The sequence below is a fragment of the Elephas maximus genome, chromosome 6 (genome assembly GCF_024166365.1).
Source record: "Elephas maximus indicus isolate mEleMax1 chromosome 6, mEleMax1 primary haplotype, whole genome shotgun sequence".
NCBI lineage: Eukaryota > Metazoa > Chordata > Mammalia > Proboscidea > Elephantidae > Elephas > Elephas maximus.
In genome coordinates this window covers 73,021,600-73,046,310 of record NC_064824.1, presented here as the reverse complement: position 1 = coordinate 73,046,310, position 24,711 = coordinate 73,021,600, and the positions used below count along the sequence as shown (strand labels likewise).

Below are 24,711 nucleotides of genomic sequence, written 5' to 3'. Positions count from 1 at the left end.
AAAAATTTCATTGAAGTTTATATTCAAGCAGTGAGCTACAGGGAAACCCAACAGCCAAAAGAAGACTTTTAATAGCATCATGAATGCACCTGGCCATAAGGCATCCCAGCTTGCTCTACTATCCTTGGAAACTGGACTGGGATCTAATGGACATCTCAGGGTTATTATCCATTCGTTAGCTTTTGTAATTGTTGGGCTTTTGTGTGACACACTTGAAATATTTTCTGAAATACCTGTATTCTGCCTCTGAGAAATTGTCCTGGCTTTCCTTACTTCTCATGTGAACCTCCTCAGATTGTCTCTCTTCAATTCCCAACTTATTTGGATTTGTATATTGAGTCCTTTTTATTGCCTTGATCTATGTAGATGTAGTCACCTGGCTTTGCACTGTTTGCCTCTTTTCTAACCTAGTATCAATAGTTCTTAGGAGCATGGGATCTGTAGTCACATGATCTGGGTTCAAATACTAGCTCTACTGCTTGTGATTTACCAGATATCTTGACCTGCCTCAAGACCTGGTTTTCCGATCTGTAAAATGGTGGTAGTAATAACACCTACTTTATAAGGTTTTTGTGTGGCATAAATGAAATAAATGTAAAAGCATTTAACAACAACAAAAGAGTTTAACAAGAGCTGGGATCCTTTTAAGTGTCCAGTACAACAGATGTTTACTACTACTTACTAGGTGTTGTTCTAGGCCAGTGGTTCTCAAGCTTTTTAATTTCAGTACCCATTTATAGTTTTAGACTTTATTGAGGACCCTAAAGGGCATTTATTTATGTGGGTCATAGTTATTGCTATTTAGTGTATTGTAAGTTAAAATTGAGTAATTTAAAAAATATGGTTAAGTGCTACGGCTGCTAACCAAAGGGTCGACAGTTCAAATCCGCCAGGCGCTCCGTAGAAACTCTGTGGGGCAGTTCTGCTCTGTCCTATAGGGTCGCTATGAGTCGGAATCGACTCGACGGCAGTGGGTTTTTTTTTTTGTTTTCTGGGTTATTTAAATTAATAATAAACCTAGTATATGTTGGTGTAAATAATATAATTTATAAAAAATAACTTTTCTGAAACAAAAAAAGTAGGACAGTGACATTCTTTTACATTTTTACAAACTTTTTAATGTCTGGCTTAATAGAAGAGAGCTAGATTCTCCTATCTACATTCATCTGTTACAGTATGTTGTTTTGATTAGAGTATATGAAGAAAACCTGGCCTCATAAAGATATCTAGTTAGAAGAGAGGAAAGTATTTTATAATCTACCCAGATGATTGTAGATATTCTTTGATACATCAAAACTTGAAAAATGATAGTTTCTTAAAGGATAATTGCAGTAAAGATCCTGAAACCATGTAAATGAACTTTCCATACTCTTATTACATTAAAATCCGTTGGCCTGTCTTGTATTTTATGAAAATAATGTGCATCTTCTATGTTTATTTGCCCGCTGCTCCCTCCCTCCTCAAGTTATTTTTGCAAGTGTGCTATTATGAAAAAAATAATTAGCGTAGCATGCTTATGAAAATACCGCATGTAGGGAGGGAGTGGCGCACTCATTGCTTGTTGAAAAATGCAATACTTTGGATCATTTATCAGTGTATGATTTTGTAATATACGTCTGTCATCAGTTCATTGAGTTATGCAAATCTTCCAATGTTAATACATTTCATTATACAATATATTTTTAAAAAATCATATCCAAAAATATCATCATCCATCTCATCTGAAAAGTCTTTAAATATTAGCAAACTATCAAGCTCCCAGTGGTACATACAAAGTTCCCCAAATTCTAATTTTCACTTGAAAATTTGAATTTTATCACTGGCAACAAATTCTGTCAGTTATTTCCCTTGAAGTGACAGGCTCACTTTGTTCATTTTTTGAGGACATGTCTACCAAATACCCAAGTCTGAATAGTCATATTTGGCAGTCATTTTTCCACATTAAAATGGCATTTTATGAAAATAGCAGCTTGTTCAGCTCACAACTTGAATGATCTCACGTGTACTTTTCTTTCTTTTTTGACTATGCTTTAAAAAAATTTTTTTTTGATGTTGGGAATATATACAGCAAAAACATAACCAATCCAAGATAGTATATGTACATTTCAGTGACATTGGTTTCATTCTTTGAGTTGTGCAACCATTCTCACCCTCCTTTTCTGAGTTGTTCCTCCCGCATTAACATTAACTCACTGCTGCTAGGTTCCTTTCCAATCTTTTGAGTTGCTGTTGTCAGTTTGATTTCATATAGATAGATCTTAAAAGAGTATCATGCTTAAGGAAAACATTCTTTGCTAGTTAAGCTAAACTATTGTTTGGGGATACTTTTGGTTAAGTTTGAAGATTATCTTAGGGCAATAGTTTGAGGGATTCATGCAGCCTCCATTGCTCCAGAAAGCCTGGAGTCCATGAGAATTTGATATTCTGTTCTTCGTTTTCCCCCTTTTGATCAGGATTCTTCTATGAAATCTTTGATCAAAATGTTTAATAACGGTGTGGGCACCATCTAGTTCTTCTGGTATCGTGGCCAAGAAGGCAGTTGTTCATGGAGGCAGTTAGCCACACATTCCGTTCCTCCTTCTATTCCTGACTCTCCTCCTTCCTCTGTTCCTCCAGATGAATAGAGACTGATTGTTGTGCCTTGAATGGCTGCTTGAAAGTTTTGAAGACCCCAAGCACTACACAGTGAGCTAGGAGGTTGAACAGAAGCACTAAACACGTTATTAGGCCAAATTAACTGGGATATCCCATATAACCATAACCCTAAACTTCCAAACCAAGGAACAAAATCCCATAAGGTATTTGGTTGTACATGAGTAGCCTTAGCAGCTACTTTTTTTTTCTTTTTTTGGTCTTTGTTGTAAATGTACACACAACTCTTTCATTTGTGCTTTTCTTTAAGGCAGCCGTCTACTTCAGTACACACAGATGCACCTAATGCATACTTCCCATTTTGTTATACAGAATATCAAAATACATGTACTTAATGGTTAAGATTTAATTAAATTAATCCTTTTTCATTGCTGCTTCAAGGACATTCTTAAATGAAACTTTTTGTTTTTAAACTGTGGGTACATGGCAGTGAAGAATACAATGACAACTAATATAATTGGTCGCCACTGCCGTGATTTGTGCTGTTGGCAGCTTTCTCCACCATAGCTTTTGCACCACCAATGCAAATGTCAAAAGGCAAATAACTTCTTAGTACTATTAGGAAAATAGTTTTGATTTCATGGTTTTCCCTGAAAGGTCTCAAGAACCCTCAAGAGTTCACAGATCACACTGAGAACTGCTTTTTCTAGGCATTAGGGATACAGTAATGAAAAACAGGCAAAAGAAACCCTGTCTTCATGAAGTTTATATTGTAGTGCAGGAAGACAAAAAACAACATAAATTGGTGAAAATATATTTTAGATAGTGGCAGGTACTAAAATAAAACAATAAAACCCAGAGGAGAATACAAAATATCAGAGTGTTCTGAAATTTTTAGATAGCATAATTGGGAGATGGCATTGGCAATGTTTTATTTTGTATGCATAAGATCACTGTGAGTCGGAGCTAACTCGGAGGCAGCTAACAACAACACTGAGAAGGCAACTTAAGAATAAAGGCCTGAATGGGGAAGAGAGCAAGCCGTAGTGATCTTGGGGGAGAACATTCCATACTGAGGCAGCAGCTAGGTACGAGTGTGTCTGGTATGTTTCAGGAATGGCAAGGAGGCCAAAGAGGCTGGAGAAGAGTGGGTAAGGGAGAGAAGTAGGAGGCGAACTCAGTGAGGTAAGGAGGGCAGATCATCTAAGATCTTCTAAGTGTTTCTGAAACGGATACGTGTACAAATTGCCTAGGGATCTTGAGAAAATCAGATTCTGATAAAAGTCTGCATTTCTAACAAGTTACCACGTGATGCCAGCGTGGTCCTCATTGAATAGAAATATTGCTGGGTTAAAAACCCAGGTTTTGCCCCGTGTGACTTGTTACAGCCAATAAACAAGAGGCTGAGGTGGGAGATCAGAAAGATGCCTTTATTTCATTGTACAAGGACAGGCGCTAACAAGGCTGTTGCCTCCAAGGTTGCTTGCAGGCAGCTTGGGGAGGTGGGCTTTTACAGAGAGCAGACAAGGAAATGCACATCCATCATGAATATTCAGCATTGACCTTCAGGCAGGTGCTCAGAGCTTGGGGATGATATAGGTAGATCTTAAAAGAGCATAATGTTCATTTTCTTTAGACAAAGGTTCAATCCCCAGAATGGAGGAAGAGATTGATTTTCTTTCATTAGGATGTTCAGTCTCTACCCAGAGGCGGGATGAGGCCATCTATGTCCCGTTCTGTGGTTATCTTGTCAAGGACAATTTTAGAAGAATGTGCAGCTTATTCTGCTTGGTGTAGGAGGATAAGCCAGAGCAGGTGTCTCTCAGAAAGGTTAGTTTCTGAGGCTGCCTGCCTCAGCAATATTGTAGGCAGTTGTAAAGAGTTGGAATTTTATTCTGAGTGACATGGGAAGCCATTGGTGAAACCTAGCAGAAGAGTAACATGTTTTGACTTATGTTTTAGCATGATCACTCGTAAATATTAATAACAGTAGCAGGTCTATACCCCCTTATCTTGGGGCCAGATGTGAGTTAGAATTCAGAAAGGTAATACATTTCATATATATGTGTATGTATATATGTGTGTGTGTGTGTATATATATATACTATATATATGAAACCCTAGTGGTATAGTGGTTAAGAGCTATGGCTGCTAACCAAAAGGTCAGCAGTTCAAATCCACCAGGTGCTCTTTGGAAACTGTATGGGGGCAGTTTTACTCTCTCCTGTAGGATCGCTATGAGTTGGAATTGACTCGATGGTAACGGGTCATATATATGTAATATATTCCGTAACACCCCAGCAGTGTCTGAGGCATCACTCTGTGATCATATTAATATTTCTGTAGTGAATTGAATGGTCATGCTAAGTGGGATTAGTAAAGACTAAATACTCTCACGTCTGTTCAGGTAAGGTTTTTGCTACAAAATGGGTCAGATCAGGTTTTATTGCCAAATGAGTTATAAAAATACTTCAAGTTTTCAAAGCATTTGGATTTCAGAGTTGAGAAACAGATGGTGGCCCTTTGTTACAATACTTTCAGTTGATTGCTCCTCATCGTCCCCATTGCAGGAACTTATTTACGACAATCAGTTCATTACCTGCTCATTTTAGGCCTTGTAGGATGCAACTGTGGACAGGCTCTGTGGTTTGTAATCTAAAATCAACTTCTCTGTGTTCCTCAAAAGTCCACTTTTTCTTTTTTTTTTTTTTAAGTGATTGAGTGGGTTTTCGAGAAAAGTCCAGTTTGAAAAAAATGCATTGCTGTTAGGAAATTATCATGATAAGTTGAGGAATGTTGTGATTTTTTTTTCCTATTTCAGTTACCTGTGGTGTTAAAATATTAATAATACGAGCCTACTGTCTCTTTTTTTTTTTCATAGAATTTCACTTAAGGATTAGTGTATTCTGTTTTCTGAATACCTGTCCTCTTAATAAAGCTTGAAAAAACTGGTAAAAATCAAAACTTTGGAAGGTTGCTCTTTTAACGCTTGCTGGCAAAGTGACATATTAACTCTCGGCGCTGGGGAATTCTAACTCCTTTATGAATGTGTGCCTAATAAACATGTTCTCTTGCATACTCCTAGGCCTGAAAATATGGTGGTAGATTCCTTTTCCAAGGGCAAGGATCCAAGTGAGTCATTGCTCCAAAACTGTGTTGGAGTATGGGAAAAGCATCGGTTAGGAATAATTTTTCCCAAAGGATGAATAGCAATAGGCAGGAAAACATTGTTTGCAATTTTCCTGTTAAGAAAAGGACAAGAAGGATATATACTGTCTCTATTGAAGGTGGTGAGGACATTTGAAACAACTGAGTTCTTAGAGAACTAGCTAGGAAAATCCCTACTAAAAGTATAGTTTTAGTTGGTTATTTTCCAGAACTTGTATTTATAAAAAGTAAAAAATTCCGTGAAGTTTTCATGTGGCTACATTGGAACTTCAGGCACTGTGGACGATTAAAAGTCTTAAGTTGTTGGGTTTGAAAAAGATGTTCATCAGGTATAGTCTTTTAAGGATAAATTACAAGGACTTCATAAAAAAATTAATTTATACCCATCCAGTGCCGTCAAGTCCATTCTGACGCATAGCGACCCTGTAGGACAGAGTAGAACTGCCCCATAGAGTTTCCAAGGAGCGCCTGGTGGATTTGAACTGCCGACCCTTTGGCTAGCAGCTGTAGCACTTAACCACTACGCCACCAGGGTTTCCAAAAATTTATTTATTGTGTTTCAATTTTAGACATTCTGAGATACAGGGAAGTCAAATAGAAGTGTGTACTTTGTTGCCATTGTTGAGTTTTATGTATGTATTCTATTTCTGGGGTAGAGGTTTTCAGGAAATGTGTCATATTAGTAAAGGTGACTTTTTTTTTTTTTTTTAACTTAACCAGCAAAACCCAAATGGGAGCCATTTGAGAATGTTGAGATGCGATTGAAAGGCTTGGCAGGAGCTAAATCTGTTCTTGAAGTACCTTATTAGAAATCCTGTAGTTAAGCGGGCCTATCTGAGGACTTTCTGTTAATATGCCAACATGTTAGGATAAACACTATCAGAAATTACCAAACTTTTCAAGGAGAAAACCTCAGAGAGATAGGACTTGTTCTATAGACGAAATAGAAGATTGGAAAATGATATACCCCCCTACCTTTGGATTGAGTTGAAAGACCCAGTTCCTGTGTATAGCTTTTTGTTTCCAAGAGTATAATGAAAAGATTTGAGTAAGCAGAAGGAGTTTGTTTGTGCAGCCTGTTTGCTAAGCCTGCCAAGTTGGTTAGAGGAAACATCGCTTAGGCCTTTAATAAAAGGCCGAGCTTGAGGTTTAAATAGGAGAGGTTTCCAAGTTTGCTTCATATTTCATTTAGGAGGCTTTGTCTGGCCAAGCTGTGGGTGCTTGGTGAAGAGCTGAGCACTACATTGGGAAAGTATTTGTTTTTTGGAGCTCTTTGATGAAGTTACATGTGAGCATTGTAGTTGCACAATCTCAGAAGTTTTTTTCCACGTATTAAGAGCTCTGGGTCATCATTCTCTGAAGAATTGAAAACAATTATCTTTGGTTTTAAAAGTAGTTTATTCCTGTCAAAAGTGAATCATGACAAATGAGTTTTCAACTTGGAATGTTTTTTTAATGACTTCGTTTTCTTCTAAGGGTGAATTTAACTGACCCCATTTAGCCAGGACTTTGTAGGGTGAATTTTAATTATCTTAGTTGAACTGCGTTCTTTCCACATTTTGAAGCATTTTCTAGGAAAGAAGTTTAGTCATGGATGTGAAGTACTCAGAAATTTAGCAAAGCTCATTTTTATTTGTTTCTTCATTTGTTTAAAATTGTGTATGTCATTATGAGCCATTTTATTTTTACAGTGAATTTTTGTTTTCCAAGAAATATATTTCATTTAGAGTAAGGAGTTTGTTCGTTTCCTCTCTTTCTTTAAAATATTAACAGTAGTTCTATGTGTGCAATTATATGACATTGATTACATTCTTTGAGTTGTGCAACCATTCTCACCCTCCTTTTCCGAGTTGTTCCTCCTCCATTAATATAAACTCACTGCCTTCTAAGTTTCCTAACTAATCTTCTGAGCTGCTTTTGTCAGTTTGATCCCATGTGCATAGATCTTGACAGAGCACAATCAGTGTTCAAGACCGACATTCTTTACTAATTATGCTAAACTATGGTTTGGTTTTAAGAAGACTTCAGGGGATATTTTGGTTTAAGGTTTAAAGATTATTTCAGAGCGATAATTTCAGGGGTTCTTAACAACAACGACAAAATTAATTTTTTTAAATCGACAGGAAGTATTAACAGTAGTACTTGTTTGGCGTATATAGTGCATTTTATGCATGTGATCTTTTAAAAGATCACTTTATAGTGAAATAGAGTTCTTTGGTCACAGGCAGCTCATTATTTTGGTATGTCCAAATTTGGTACAGAAATAGAACAACAACAGGTGGGGGATTAATCATTAATGCCTTGCATTTTTGGATTAAAGCAGGGAGCCACTTACCAGTTGGTTGAAAGGTGGGTCTTCATTTGAAGGAAAGAGTCCTCCTTTGCTCGTCAATAAATGTCATTCTTTTTACAGAAATCAAAATTGTCAATTTTCGGAACCAAAGGCAGTCTGAGATAAACACATTTTAAAACATTAATCACACAGTTCTTGAATGTCCATGCTTCATTAGCCTAAACCTCATTTAAAATGCAACATATTCATTTTTGAGACAGTTCATTAAAGTGTTAAAAATATGTAAAAGTCTTTGGTTTGAGACAAAAACAACAGCTTAAAAGTTAAACACTCTAGCGGAGCCAAGATGGCGGACTAGGCAGACGCTACCTCAGATCCCTCTTACAACAAAGACACGGAAAAACAAGTGAATCGATCACATACGTAACAATCTACGAACCCTGAACAACAAACACAGATTTAGAGACGGAGAACGAACTAATACGGGGAAGCAGCGATTGTTTCCAGAGCCTGGAGCCAGCGTACCAGTCAGGTACGGTACAAGCACAGAGACCTGCTCCACCCCCCTGAACTAACCCCGGGAGGGGGACCAGCCGGTTCCATGGGCGGCATGGGACGGAGCCGGTAGGAGAAGTCCCCGGGAGGCAGTGACTGGTCTTGGAGCAGAAAGAGCAACGTCCGAGCCGGGGAACCGTCCCGCAGGGATTTGGACTGGACGCAGGTACGCCATAAACACGGAGAGTTGCTCCACCCCCCTGAACTAACCCCGGGAAGGGGCCCAGCCGGGTCACGCGGGCGGCGTGAGATGCAGCCGGTAGAAGTCCCCGGGAGGCAGCGACTGGTATTGGAGCGGGGAGAACAGCGTCCCAGCCGGGACACTCGGTCACGGCACGAGCACGGGGAGCTGCTCCACCCATCTGAACTAACCCCGGGAGGAGGCCCAACTGGTTCTCGGGGGCGGCACGGCCACGTGGCTGGAGGGACGAGAAGTCCCCGGGAGGCAGCGACTGATTTTGGAGTCGAGAGTGCACGGTCCCAGTAGGGGAGCCTTGACGCTGGGCGTGGGGCTGGAAGCGGAGGATCTGACCGTGACTCCAGCGGGCCAGACCCCCCAGGGGCAATCTCTACACAGCCAGCACACATAGGCAACGCGCCCGCGGGAATCTCAGATATAATAGTCATTACAAGCAAGACAAGCAACTCTGGCTATATTCTGAGGTGCTACTCTCCTATCTCTCTGTTCCCTCCCCCACCCTCCCCAGGCGGCTTCATTAACATCTGAATAGCCTGAGCCAGAGGGAGAACTCTGATAGGGATCTGACTGCATTTTTCTTTTAGTGGATTTTCTGGAAAAACTAGTTTCCCAGTGATGGCTCGGAGACAACAATCCATATCAAACCACTTAAAGAAGCAGACCATGACAGCTTCTCCAACCCCCCAAACAAAAGAATCAAAATCTTTCCCAAATGAAGATACAATCTTGGAATTATCAGATACAGAATATAAAAAACTACTTTACAGAATGCTTAATGATATCACAAATGAAATTAGGATAACTGCAGAAAAAGCCAAGGAACAAACTGATAAAACTGTTGAAGAACTCAAAAAGATTATTCAAGAACATAGTGGAAAAATTAATAAGTTGCAAGAATCCATAGAGAGACAACATGTAGAAATCGAAAAGATTAACAATAAAATAACAGAATTAGACAACGCACTAGGAAGTCAGAGGAGCAGACTCGAGCAATTAGAATGCAGACTGGGACATCTGGAGGACCAGGGAATCAACTCCAACATAGCTGAAAAAAAATCAGATAAAAGAATTAAAAAAAATGAAGAAACCCTAAGAATTATGTGGGACTCTATCAAGAAGGATAACCTGCGGGTGATTGGAGTCTCAGAACAGGGAGGGGGGACAGAAAACACAGAGAAAATAGTTGAAGAACTCCTGACAGAAAACTTCCCTGACATCATGAAAGACGAAAGGATAGCTATCCAAGATGCTCATCGAACCCCATTTAAGATTGATCCAAAAAGAAAAACACCAAGGCATATTATCATCAAACTCACCAAAACCAAAGATAAACAGAAAATTTTAAAAGCAGCCAGGGAGAAAAGAAAGGTTTCCTTCAAGGGAGAATCAATAAGAATATGTTCTGACTACTCAGCAGAAACCATGCAGGCAAGAAGGGAATGGGACGACATATACAGAACACTGAAGGAGAAAAACTGCCAGCCAAGGATCATATATCCAGCAAAACTCTCTCTGAAATATGAAGGCGAAATTAAGATATTTACAGACAAACACAAGTTTAGAGAATTTGCAAAAACCAAACCAAAGCTACAAGAAATACTAAAGGATATTGTTTGGTCAGAGAACCAATAATATCAGATATCAGCACAACACAAGGTCACAAAACAGAACGTCCTGATATCAACTCAAATAGGGAAATCACAAAAACAAACAAATTAAGATTAATTAAAAAAAAAATACACATAACAGGGAATCATGGAAGTCAATAGGTAAAAGATCACAATAATCAAAAAGAGGGACTAAATACAGGAGGCATTGAACTGCCATATGGAGAGTGATACAAAGCGATATAGAACAATACAAGTTAGGTTTTTACTTAGAAAAATAGGGGTAAAGAATAAGGTAACCACAAAAAGGTATAACAACTCTATAACTCAAGATAAAAACCAAGAAAAACGTAACAACTCAACTGACATAAAGTCAAGCACTATGAAAATGAGGATCTCACAATTTACTAAGAAAAACGCCTCAGCACAAAAAAGTATGTGGAAAAATGAAATTGTCAACAATACACATAAAAAGGCATCAAAATGACAGCACTAAAAACTTATTTATCTATAATTACCCTGAATGTAAATGGACTAAATGCACCAATAAAGAGACAGAGAGTCACAGACTGGATAAAGAAACACGATCCATCTATATGCTGCCTACAAGAGACACACCTTAGACTTAGAGACACAAACAAACTAAAACTCAAAGGATGGAAAAAAGTATATCAAGCAAACAATAAGCAAAAAAGAAGAGGAGTAGCAATATTAATTTCTGACAAAATAGACTTTAGTCTTAAATCCACCACAAAGGGTAAAGAAGGACACTATATAATGATAAAAGGGACAATTGATCAGGAAGACATAACCATATTAAATATTTATGCACCCAATGACAGGGCTGCAAGATACATAAATCAAATTTTAACAGAATTGAAAAGCGAGATAGATACCTCCACAATTATAGTAGGAGACTTCAACACACCACTTTCGGAGAAGGACAGGACATCCAGTAAGAAGCTCAACAGAGACACGGAAGATCTAATTACAACAATCAACCAACTTGACCTCATTGACTTATACAGAACTCTCCACCCAACTGCTGCAAAATATACTTTTTTTTCTAGCGCACATGGAACATTCTCTAGAATAGACCACATATTAGGTCATAAAACAAACCTTTGCAGAGTCCAAAACATCGAAATATTACAAAGCGTCTTCTCAGACCACAAGGCAATAAAACTAGAGATCAATAACAGAAAAACTAGGGAAAAGAAATCAAATACTTGGAAAATGAACAATACCCTCCTGAAAAAAGACTGGGTTATAGAAGACATCCAGGAGGGAATAAGGAAATTCATAGAAAGCAACGAGAATGAAAATACTTCCTATCAAAACCTCTGGGACACAGCAAAAGCAGTGCTCAGAGGCCAATTTATACCAATAAATGCACACATACAAAAAGAAGAAAGAGCCAAAATCAGAGAACTGTCCCTACAACTTGAACAAATAGAAAGTGAGCAACAAAAGAATCCATCAGGCACCAAAAGAAAACAAATAATAAAAATTAGAGCTGAACTAAATGAATTAGAGAACAGAAAAACAATCGAAAGAATTAACAAAGCCAAAAGCTGGTTCTTTGAAAAAATTAACAAAATTGATAAACCATTGGCTAGACTGACTAAAGAAATACAGGAAAGGAAACAAATAACCCGAATAAGAAATGAGAAGGACCACATCACAACAGAACCAAATGAAATTAAAAGAATCATTTCAGATTATTATGAAAAATTGTACTCTAACAAATTTGAAAACCTAGAAGAAATGGATGAATTTCTTCTGGAAAAACACTACCTACCTAAACTAACACATTCAGAAGTAGAACAACTAAATAGACCCATAACAAAAAAAGAGATTGAAACGGTAATCAAAAAACTCCCAACAAAAAAAAGCCCTGGCCCGGACGGCTTCACTGCAGAGTTCTACCAAACTTTCAGAGAAGAGTTAACACCACTACTACTAAAGGTATTCCAAAGCATAGAAAATGACGGAATACTACCCAACTCATTCTATGAAGCCACCATCTCCCTGATACCAAAACCAGGTAAAGACATTACAAAAAAAGAAAATTATAGACCTATATCCCTCATGAACATTGATGCAAAAATCCTCAACAAAATTCTAGCCAATAGAATCCAACAACACATCAAAAAAATAATTCACCCTGATCAAGTGGGATTTATACCAGGTATGCAAGGCTGGTTTAATATCAGAAAAACCATTAATGTAATCCATCACATAAATAAAACAAAAGACAAAAACCACATGATCTTATCAATTGATGCAGAAAAGGCATTTGACAAAGTCCAACACCCATTCATGATAAAAACTCTTACCAAAATAGGAATTGAAGGAAAATTCCTCAACATAATAAAGGGCATCTATGCAAAGCCAACAGCCAATATCACTCTAAATGGAGAGAACCTGAAAGCATTTCCCTTGAGAACGGGAACCAGACAAGGATGCCCTTCATCACCGCTCTTATTCAACGTTGTGCTGGAAGTCCTAGCCAGGGCAATTAGGCTAGACAAAGAAATAAAAGGTATCCGGATTGGCAAGGAAGAAGTAAAGTTATCACTATTTGCAGATGACATGATTATATACGCAGAAAACCCTAAGGAATCCTCCAGAAAACTACTGAAACTAATAGAAGAGTTTGGCAGAGTCTCAGGTTATAAGATAAACATACAAAAATCACTTGGATTCCTCTACATCAACAAAAAGAACACCGAAGAGGAAATAACCAAATCAATACCATTCACAGTAGCCCCCAAGAAGATAAGATACTTAGGAATAAATCTTACCAAGGATGTAAAAGACCTATACAAAGAAAACTACAAAGCTCTACTACAAGAAATTCAAAAGGACATACTTACGTGGAAAAACATACCCTGCTCATGGATAGGAAGACTTAACATAGTAAAAATGTCTATTCTACCAAAAGCCATCTATACATTTAACGCACTTCCGATCCAAATTCCAATGTCATATTTTAAGGGGATAGAGAAACAAATCACCAATTTCATATGGAAGGGAAAGAAACCCCGGATAAGCAAAGCACTACTGAAAAAGAAGAAGAAAGTGGGAGGCCTCACCCTACCTGACTTCAGAACCTACTATACAGCCACAGTAGTCAAAACAGCCTGGTATTGGTACAACAGACACATAGACCAATGGAACAGAATTGAGAACCCAGACATAGATCCATCCACGTATGAGCAGCTGATATTTGACAAAGGACCAGTGTCAATTAACTGGGGAAAAATAGCCTTTTTAACAAATGGTGCTGGCATAACTGGATATCCATTTGCAAAAAACTGAAACAGGACCCATACCTCACACCATGCACAAAAACTAACTCCAAGTGGATCAAAGACCTAAACATAAAGACTAAAACGATAAAGATCATGGAAGAAAAAATTGGGACAACCCTAGGAGCCCTAATACAAGGTATAAACAGAATACAAAACATTACCAAAAATGACGAAGAGAAACCCGATAACTGGGAGCTCCTAAAAATCAAACACCTATGCTCATCTAAAGACTTCTCCAAAAGAGTAAAAAGACCACCTACAGACTGGGAAAGAATTTTCAGCTATGACATCTCCGACCAGCGCCTGATCTCTAAAATCTACATGATTCTGTCAAAACTCAACCACAAAAAGACAAACAACCCAATCAAGAAGTGGGCAAAGGATATGAACACACATTTCACTAAAGAAGATATTCAGGCAGCCAACAGATACATGAGAAAATGCTCTCGATCATTAGCCATTAGAGAAATGCAAATTAAAACTACGATGAGATTCCATCTCACACCAGCAAGGCTGGCATTAATCCAAAAAACACAAAAGAATAAATGTTGGAGAGGCTGCGGAGAGATTGGATCTCTCATACACTGCTGGTGGGAATGTAAAATGGTACAACCACTTTGGAAATCCATCTGGCGTTATCTTATACAGTTAGAAATAGAACTACCATACAACCCAGAAATCCCACTCCTAGGAATATACCCTAGAGATACGAGAGCCTTCATACAAACAGATATATGCACACCCATGTTTATTGCAGCTCAGTTTACAATAGCAAAAAGTTGGAAGTAACCAAGGTGTCCATCTATGGATGAATGGGTAAATAAATTGTGGTATATTCACACAATGGAATACTACGCATCGATAAAGAACAGTGACGAATCTCTGAAACATTTCATAACATGGAGGAACCTGGAAGGCATTATGCTGAGTGAAATTAGTCAGAGGCAAAAGGACAAATATTGTATAAGACCACTATTATAAGATCTTGAGAAATAGTAAACCTGAGAAGAACACATACTTTTGTGGTTACGAGGCGGGGAGGGAGGGAGGGTGGGAGAGGGTTTTTTATTGATTAATCAGTAGATAAGAACTGCTTTAGGTGAAGGGAAAGACAACACTCAATACATGGAAGGTCAGCTCAATTGGACTGGACCAAAAGCAAAGAAGTTTCCGGGATAAAATGAATGCTTCAAAGGTCAGCGGAACAAGTGCGGGGGTCTGGGGAACATGGTTTGAGGGGACTTCTAAGTCAATTGGCAAAATAATTCTATTATGAAATCATTCTGCATCCCACTTTGAAATGTGGCGTCTGGGGTCTTAAATGCTAACAAGTGGCCATCTAAGATGCAGCAATTGGTCTCAACCCACCTGGAGCAAAGGAAAAGGAAGAACACCAAGGCCACATGACAACTAAGAGCCCAAGAGACAGAAAGGGCCACATGAACCAGAGACCTACATCATTCTGAGACCAGAAGAACTAGTTGGTGCCCGGCCACAATCGATGACTGCGCTGACAGGGAGCACAGCAGAGGACCCCTGAGGGAGCAGGAGATCAGTGGGATACAGACCCCAAATTCTCATAAAAAGACCAAACTTAATGGTCTGACTGAGACTGGAGGAATCCCGACGGCCATGCTTCCCAGACCTTCAGTTGACACAGGACAGGAACCATCCCCGAAGACAACTCATCAGAAATGAAAGGGACTGGTTAGCGGGTGGGAGAGAGACGCTGATGAAGAGTGAGCTAATGATATCAGGTGGACACTCGAGATTGTGTTGGCAACTCTTGTCTGGAGGGGGGATGGGAGGATAGAGAGAGAGGGAAGCCGGCAAAATTGTCAAGAAAGGAGAGACTGAAAGGGCTGACTCAAGAGGGGGAGAGCAAGTGGGAGTAGGGAGTGAGATGTATGTAAACTTAAATGTGACAGACTGATTGGATTTGTAAACGTTCACTTGAAGCTTAATAAAAGTTATTAAAAAAAAAAAAAGTTAAACACTCTAGTGTGTTCTAGAATGAACTGTTTATCTTTTAAAATAAAAAGTTAGGCAGATTTAAACTTCACCAGAAGAGTATTGTTCTAAACCAAAGAATGCATATGACATAAATATATAATGATGCACAAAACTATGTAATAAAAAGAGTGAAATACATTTTTCTCTTTGTTTCCAAAGGCCAGTCATTTTCAACAGCATCTATAGGTATACATAGGCCCTAGTTGGAGAGAGCATAAAGGTTTACTCAATCATACAATCTTTTAAGTTTATTAAAAAACTCGTTTTAAGGTATTTATAAGGAGATTTCATCTTGTCAGTTAGTAAACGCACATTTTTGAGTACCTCCTTAATAGTCCTAATGTTGTAAATTATAATATGTAACATCAAAGGTATTATCCTAGATATATTTTACTAGTTTTATTTTTTACTGAAGCACCTGGCTGCTAACGGAAAGGCCTGCAGTTTGAACCCACCAGCTGCTCTGTGTTCAAAAGATGCGGCAGTCTGCTTCTGTAAAGATTTACAGCCTTGGAAACCCTAGACGATAGTCCTACTCTGTCCTATAGAGTCGCTATGAGCTAGAACTGACTCCGTGGCAGTGGGTTTGGTTTGGTTTGAGTGAAATCTCAAAGGAGTCCTGCTGGTGAAGTGGTTAAGAGCTCAAGCTACTAACCAAAAGGTCATTAGTTCATATCCACTAGCAGCTCCTTGGAAACCCTAGGGGGCAGTTCTACTCTGTCCTGTAGGGTCTCTGAGTTTGTTTTTTTGTTTGTTTGTTTATTGACAATACATGGCGAAATAGTGAAACACTCTCAAGAGTGAGAGGGCAGTTGCCCTCTAGGAATTACTCTAGCAAATTTGTGATTCACCCTGTGTGGCAACAAACCAGGAGAGGTCCTGTTTGGATGTATGACTGAGGGTTTGGGATAGCCCAAGACTAATCGAGGTGACTAAAGCAGAAAACCAATTGATCCGCAGAGTCTGTGGGATTGAAACCTATAGATTAACCAAAGAAAGACCAGAAGACCTAAAGTTATGGGTCCCCCCCCCCCCCCCCCCCCCCCCGCTGCCAGCATTCTGCAGGGTAAGGAACACTGAATCCAGAGGTTACCGATTTTGGCTTCTCAGGTTAATGCAGTCCCACCATATTCTGTGGAAATAGTTTTCTAATCTAGACTCACCAAGCAGCTTTCTGATTACTAATTTGGCTTTTAAGGATCCTGATATAGCAAGAGATTACTTGAATGGGGAACATTAGCTTCAGGTTACCAAAGAGGAATATCTGTGCCCCATTTTAGATGGGTAAGTTTGATTGGCAAGAGTCAGCAACCCTGAAATGGAAGGCTGAACGCTAGGTTCTTCACCATAGTAAATACTGCATGGTAAAGCCAGGTACTTCTTGAGGCCTTTTGATTGACAACTTTTTCCTAGCTAAACCTCACCCTTATCTTTGTCTACATTTAAATTTACAGTTGTAACCAGTGACAGATTTCTCTGCTTCTTTTCAGGATCCCAGCCATATGGTCCATTTCAGGTATTCCAGGGCCAATTCAAGTGAAATGACCCTGGTTACTTAGGGAATTCAGTTTCCACATGGATCCTTTAGACTTTCAGTATATTCTAGGAAAATGGGTTGAGAGGATTTTTGAAAAGGATTTCTGAAGAGACCTTGCCCCCATTTAGGCTCAGTTCCCATAAAATTAGAATGGCTTGAACATAATTTGCCTTTAGCAGCAGTTATTTATCAGTATAACTCACCTGTTTGTGAACGGTCCTTGCTGTTTCTTCTACCTTTGTCTTTCCTGCTGCCTGCCTTGTTTTCTCTGACTCTTGAGAATTTACTTGGGTTGACTGTAGGCTTCCTCTCTGCCTCATTCAAGACCACCCCCTGTGCCACTGTTCTGGTAATAAACACTTTCTGCACATTCTTGACCCTACCAACATAATCAGGTCTCTTAACTAGCTCTCCAAGCATGGTTGCTTTATTGTCAACTCCTGATGGTCTGACCATGTTTTGGTCGAATTTAGTTATTCACTCACTCATGCAACCAAAAATTGATGCTTGCCTTTGATGGGCTAGGAACTAGGGAATTAAGCTAAGATTTGGTTTTTCCCCTTAATGGAGACCAGTGAGACAAAAACAGATACGTTAACGAACAAAGCATTATACATCTAGGAAGTAGGAACAAAGCAGAGGAAAATCCATGGGGCGTTGCTTATGAATGCCTCTTGGACAACTCAGTCTAGATTCCATCCAGTGCCTAAGTCTCAAGTTTTCCGTAATTCAGCCACTCTGCATTATTCGCTGCTCTTCAAATACTTACTGAACTTTCTTGTTTCTGTGCTCTTATTCACTGTGTTCCCTCTGTTTAGTGTTCCTCTGCCTCTTATTTCCACACCCCTTTCCTTAGCCCTGGTCAGATGGAACTATCTCGTTTGTCCTTCTTGACATCGGCCAAAAGTAGTTCTTTTTTTCCATCTATTCTTTCATCAGTTCAGCAGTACTTATTGGATTCCTACTCTGGGCCAGGCATTTTGTCAAGATGATGGTGTACAAAACTTAGAGTAATCTTACTATATTATTTTGTTTGTAAATAATAATATTCATATTCTCTTTCCTACCGCTCTTGCAGGCATAAACTACACCTGGGCATAATTTGTAAATGCCGTCCTTACCTCATAACAGGTTGCTGTCGAGTCGATTCCAATTCATAGCCACCCCTTGTTTTCCAGAGTAGAACCACCCTCCATAGGGTTTTTATGCCTGTGACCTTTCAGAAACAGATAGCCCGGCCTTTTTTCTGAGAACCCTCTGGGTGGGTTCCATACTGCCAGCCTTTCGGTTAATAGCCCAGCACTTAATTGTCTATGCCACTCAAAGACATATTTGTTAAATGAATAAAACTTTCTGATTATTTCAGCATTTTTCTCTGCTGGTGTAACTTTGATATTTTTGTAAAATTGATTGTCTTTTGTATTAGATATGAAAAGTATTACTGACTTTTAAAGGCAATGGAGAAAGCCTTTTTATGGATTTTTGTGGGTATGTACTTAATTTAAACACTGGTCCATACCATGCTGAGATTATTTTAAGCAGCTGATGAGTTGTCCCTGAGTCACAGGTTACCTGACTCTCACTGTCAAATCATGTTCTTGTGATGGAAGCCTAACACGTTTATATGCTGGGTCTAGTGGGATTTTTTGACAGAATCAAAAAGAAGTGGTGAGCATCTTTAACATCCAGCTGAAGGTAAAAATCCAAACCAAACCCACTGTCATTGAGTTGATTCCGACTTATAGCGGCCCTATAAACAGGGTAGAACTGCCCCATAGGGTTTCCAAGGTTGTAATCGTTATGGAAACAGACTGCCACATCTTTCTCCCGCAGAGGCTGATGGGTTCAAACCACTGACCTTTTGGAAGATAGATCACAGATATTTGGTGCCCAAAGTGCCCCGTGATAACTTCCTTTGAACAAGCTGATGCTTTGTGCTAAAAGAACACATGATTTCCTCTTAATTAATTTTTTAATTTCTTCTGCTATATGAAATGTATCTTACCCCACCCTGAGAATAAAAGATATGCTAATGAAAGCATGGTTTAAAACAGTGGTTCTGCAAGTATGGTCCAGGAACGCCTGGGAGTCCCCAAGGTTTTTTCAGAGTTTCCACAAGCTCAAAACTATTTTCATAATAATACTAAGACATTGTTTGCCTTTTTCACTCTCATTCTCTCACAAGTGTAGAGTCTTCCAGAAGCTACATGGCATGTGCTATCACAACAGATTGAAGACAGAAGCAAATATGAGAATACAGCTGCATTCTATTAAGTCAGACATTAAAGAGACTTGAAAAATGTCAAACAAATTTTTTGTTTTGAAAAATGTACTTTCCATCAATACGTATGTTAAGATGTAATAGGCTTATTATTATTTTAAAATTATTTAACAAGTAAATACTATTCACATTTCTCAGTTTTAATTTCTGATATGGTTGATATTGATAGAAATTAAAAACTCTTTAGAATCCAGATTTCTGAGACCAGAAAATTGGAGAACTACTGTTTTCAAAGATGTAAAATGTTTAAAGGAGAACAGACTAAAAAACAGAATCCTTTTGATATAGTGAAGGGATCTTCAAATTTGAATGTATCAATTTTTTATATTGGTTTCCAATTGTTGAGAATTTAGATTGAATCCAGGTTTTCAGTCTTAAATGTAATAGTACAGTGATACTCTTCTATATATATATATATATTTTACTCTTCTATATTAACATTTTCAAACATTCTTAAATTTTTAGAATAATTTATTTAGAATAAATTAGAACTGCTGGGTCAGAAAGGTATGCACAAGGAACTGGCGTGACCTGTTATATAAATTCAGGGGCCAAATATGCTCCCATAACCAAAAAAACACCAAACCCAGTGCCATCAACTTGATTCCGACTCATAGCAACCCTATAGGACAGAGTTGAACTGCCCCATAGAGTTTCCAAGGAGCTCCTGGCGGATTCGAACTGCCAACCTTTTGGTTAGCAGCTGTAGCACTTAACCACTATGCCACCAGGGTTTCCATGCTCCCATACATTTTTAAAAATTAATTAGTGCCCCAATTAGCAGGAAATCAAATATCACCCTCTTTAGGTGTCTCTCCCCACTCCTAAATTATCCAAGTTTGAACCCTAGGAGGCGCACTTAGCCCCAAAGTGGTCCCACCCTTTTCCAAATGCCAGAAGAACTGCAGTCTTAATAGTATACCGTTTCTCTTTATCATTCTGTCAATGGTGTAGACCAGCCCAGTACTGTTTGTTGATAGGTGCTTACCTAGCTGCTGCTGGGATGTCATTTCTGGTCAGACCATGGCCCAAGCCACAGCAGTAACACCAGCTGGAGGTCAGGATTGCAGGTTTTTGTTTTGTTTTTTTTTAGTTCACATATTTAGTGTGCCAGGGAAGCTGGGGTCAGAGACATTTCAGCATCAGCTTTATGCTGGGCCAGAATCTGTTCTCCCTAGGAAACCCATAAGCCCTTGTGTATACTCCTAGATCACCAGTTTCAATTAGTCCTTCTTCAGGGTCATTTTATTTCAGGGGTGTCTTTGTCTTTCCTGGTCAGTGGGACTTGGTTTGGGGCTATAAAGTTTTCTATGACAGAATTCCTTAGCACTGAATCTCAGAACTCAAAGATGGGAGTAATGTGTCTTGCCTACAGTCCTAGGAAGTTGGTCTCCTTGACTCTTGTAACAAATTCTGCATATTAAGAGGTCGAGGCATGTTTTTCTAAGCCACTGGGACGCTCCCTCCCAGTCCTAAGGGCAGTGGTGTCTACCCTTTGCTTAATTAACTGAGGGAACATTCAAGTAGCTCTGCTCTCAACAAAAAAGATCCATGTCAGGGTGACCTAAGATCTCCTCCCCTAAACATAAGAAATAATTTTTAAAATGTTCCCTTAATCTCTGCCTTGACAGAAACCCTGCTATGCACTTTTAAAGGTTTAAGAGATTGCAATTAACTGCAATTCAATTCAGACATTAACTACCTGGAGTCAGGCCAAACTTCACAAGTTAAGGGCACAATCCTCCATAAGACTGCTTTCATTTCAAACACTAGTTGCAAGCTTGGGGGTCCCCAGGACACTCACACTTCTGACCAACTGGCTATAATTCAGGAGTTCACACTACCTCCTCAAACTCTAATTCACTAGAATGACTTACAGAACTCAGGAAAGTGCTATACTTACAGTTACAGTTTTATTATAGCAAAAGGATACAAAAAAATAAATGGATAAGGCAAGGTCTGGGAGGGTCCCAAATGTAAAGCTTCCATGTCCTTCCCCCACGGGCTCAGGACCTGTCACTTTCCTGGCACATCAATGTATTGTCAATCAGGGAAGCTCACTAGAGCTTCATTGGCCAGAGTTTTTATTGGGAGTTTCATTACATAGGCATGATTGATTGAATCATTGGCCACATGATTGAACTGAATCTCCAGCCTCCCTCCCTTCCCTGGAAGCCAAGCTGATATCACCACAAAATGACTTGATAATAGGCAAAATTTTCCTAGTATTGGAAATTAATTCAATTCCATTGAATTAATTATGATTTGCTTATTAATATAAACTTCAACATAATTAACCCCCTGAACACGCACACACACCCTAGCAAATCAAATATGTAGCCCCAGAACAATGACTGTATTAAGGACATGTTTCATCTCAACTTTATATCATCAGTAGGTAAGTTCATATGTGATGGCAGTTTTCCTAAATAATTGCTCATTCGTATATTTGCTGCATTCATTCATTCATTCTTCATGTAATCTTTTATTTGTTCAATAAGCAAACATATTTGAATGCTTCTACCGGGTGCCAAGAAATGTCCGTGTCACCTTAGAATTTCCCTTTTACTTTTTTAAAAAATTTTATTGTGTTTTAGATGAAAGTTGACAGCACAATTTAGTCTCTCATTCAAAATTTTATGCAAAAATTGTTTTGTGACATTGGTTGCAGTCCCCGCAATGTGTCAGCACTCTCCCCTTTTCTTGTCCACCCCAGGTTCCCCATGACCATTCCTCCAGGTTTCTTGTCCCTTCCTGTCGTCTTCTCTTTGCTTTTGGGCAGATGTTGCCCATTTAGTCTCATATACTTTATTGAATTAAGAAGCATGTTCCTCACGTGTATTGTTGTTTGTTTTATAGGCCTGTCTAATCTTTGGCTAAAAGGTGGACTTTGGGAATAGCTTCAGTTCTGAGTTAGCAGGATATACAGGGAGCCATAGCCTTGGGGGTTCCTCTAGTCTCTTGTCAGACCAGTAAGTCTGGTCGTTTTTTGTGAATTTGAATTCTGTTCTACTTTTTTTCAGCTCTTTCTGGGACCCTCTGTTGTGATCCCTGTGAGAGTGGTCAGTGGTGGTAGCCAGGTACCATCTAGTTCTTCTGGGCTCAGGCTGGTGGAGGCTGTGGTTCATGTGATCTATTAGTCCTTTGGACTAATACTTTCCTTGTGCCTTTGGTTTTCCTTTTATGTTTTTATGCTTATCATTAGCGGTCTTGTTGTAGCCCTCTGACTCGAAGTACTTGGGTAGTTTATGATAATAAATCAAAAAAGAAGTGTGATTGCTCTTTAAAGGTTGAGAGTTGAATGTTTTGAGCCTATGACTATTTTTACTTGGGTTATATATGCTAGATTCAACTTTCTTGGTTAACTTTCTGGGACTTTTCGTGCCTCCTTAAAGACCAGCATTTTTAGGATCAAATTCCCTAATGGGTTTATGTTGGACGTCAGCAGAACCAGGTGATGTGGCTGGCCACACCTGCCCATGCCAAAATGCAGTGTCTGCTGATGTGGCTACATAGCCTTGCAAGCAGAGCATTTGGCTGGCAAAATTCTACCTCAGCTATGCTTTCCTGATAAATAGCCATGCCATGCTGGCCCCTCTCCTTTCTCTAATTTCCCCATCTCCCATACATGTTTGTTTTTCCATCTCTTTACACTGCCTCTTCACACTGTCTCCTATATCCTGACTCAAGCAGAATGTGGGAAATAAACTTGAAGAGCAGGTGTTCACCTCATGTTCTTTGTGTTTCCCTAGATACACTCCCTTCCATTGAAGTGTTTCTTATTTCCTGGTTTTGATTGTCCAAAATGTATGGGGACTAAATTCTGTGCCTTGCTGCTCTTCTGAAATCCCCAAATGTAGTGGTAGAAAATATAGAAATACATTTCTGGGGATTAAAATTGTTACCTGGTCAATTTGACTGAAAAATAAAAAGTCCAATGATTTCAGGGATCTGAAACAAAAGACTATTGACTAGTACCTCAGTGACTGTAATAAATGAGACCCAGTGGTAAAAAGTAACCATGATGTTTTATGTGATAAGCAGTTGAAAAACACAAGTGACTTTCTTTGAACATCTTTGTAAAACTGTATTCCAAAAAAATAAGGACCAAGACTAATAAATTTTTGAATGCCCTTTAGTGCCTAGTGTAATGCCTAGGATAAATAGACCTCAACAAATATATATTAGGTGAATTAATGATTAAAATATCTCATTTAAAAGGATAACTATTAAGTAATGTTAATTTAATGTTTTTTTTCTTTCAGATACAGATGAATATAGACCTCCTGTTTGGAAATCTTACTGTAAGTATACAAGTAATTTTAAGTTGGGTGGGTTATATTACTTTACAAGTCATATAAAAATATTAGGAATATTAGATATAAAGGGTTAAAACAAGATTCACTCCATTTTGTACTCATTATTGAAAAGTTAATTCACAACAGGATTTGGGAATGGCATAGGAGAAGTAATTGTGTTGAGACAGGAGTGTGTTCACAAAGTCTGTATATGGTTTGCATGTCTGGAATGTATCTCATTCCCCTGTGGTTACATGGAATTCCATACAGTGGAGCTTGAGACCACTTGTTGACAGTGGCTGATAAAACTAATGCTAGGAGAAGCTAACTAAGAATTTAGATTCTGATCCTTTATATGAAAACCAAACCATTGGCATGGAGTCAATTCTGACTCATAACGACCCTATAAGGACAGAGCAGAACTGCCCCATAAGGTTTCCAAGGAGCAGCTGTTAGATTCGAGCTGCTCACCTTTTGGTAGCCGAGCTTCTTAACCACTGGGCCACCAGGGCTCCTTTAGATGAAAAAGGTATATTAAGTGATGATAAGTCTGTTGACTATCTTAATAGAAAGAATGGATGAAAGAGACAAAAGAGAAGTCATCTTCTTTTTTAGGAATTGCTTTTCCAAAATGTAAAAGGAACACATTTGATTTCTGTGTTGCTCTTTAAACTTCGCGTTAGAATAAAACATTCCTTCTTCAGAGTCAAGGTTCTTAGTCTTTCCTATTTATTTTCCCTCGCTTGTTTTCCAGGGAACGTTAGCTCATCAAGTAAAAGGTATTTCAGATTTTTTAAAGTGAAAATAGGATTAATATAATCAAAAAAAAAACTTTACATTAATGAATGTAT

At 38.7% G+C, this 24,711-nt stretch overlaps 1 protein-coding gene across 2 annotated transcripts in view; it reads left to right on the top strand.

The window, feature by feature from the left end:
- The window catches only part of CHN1 (chimerin 1), a 217,555-nt gene that overhangs the window by 51,986 nt on the left and 140,858 nt on the right, over positions 1-24,711 (top strand). For both annotated transcript variants that reach the window (XM_049887498.1, XM_049887499.1), the window contains one exon: positions 23,828-23,866. In XM_049887498.1, the coding sequence (XP_049743455.1) occupies positions 23,828-23,866 (39 nt within the window). The remainder of the gene's footprint in view (positions 1-23,827; positions 23,867-24,711) is intronic.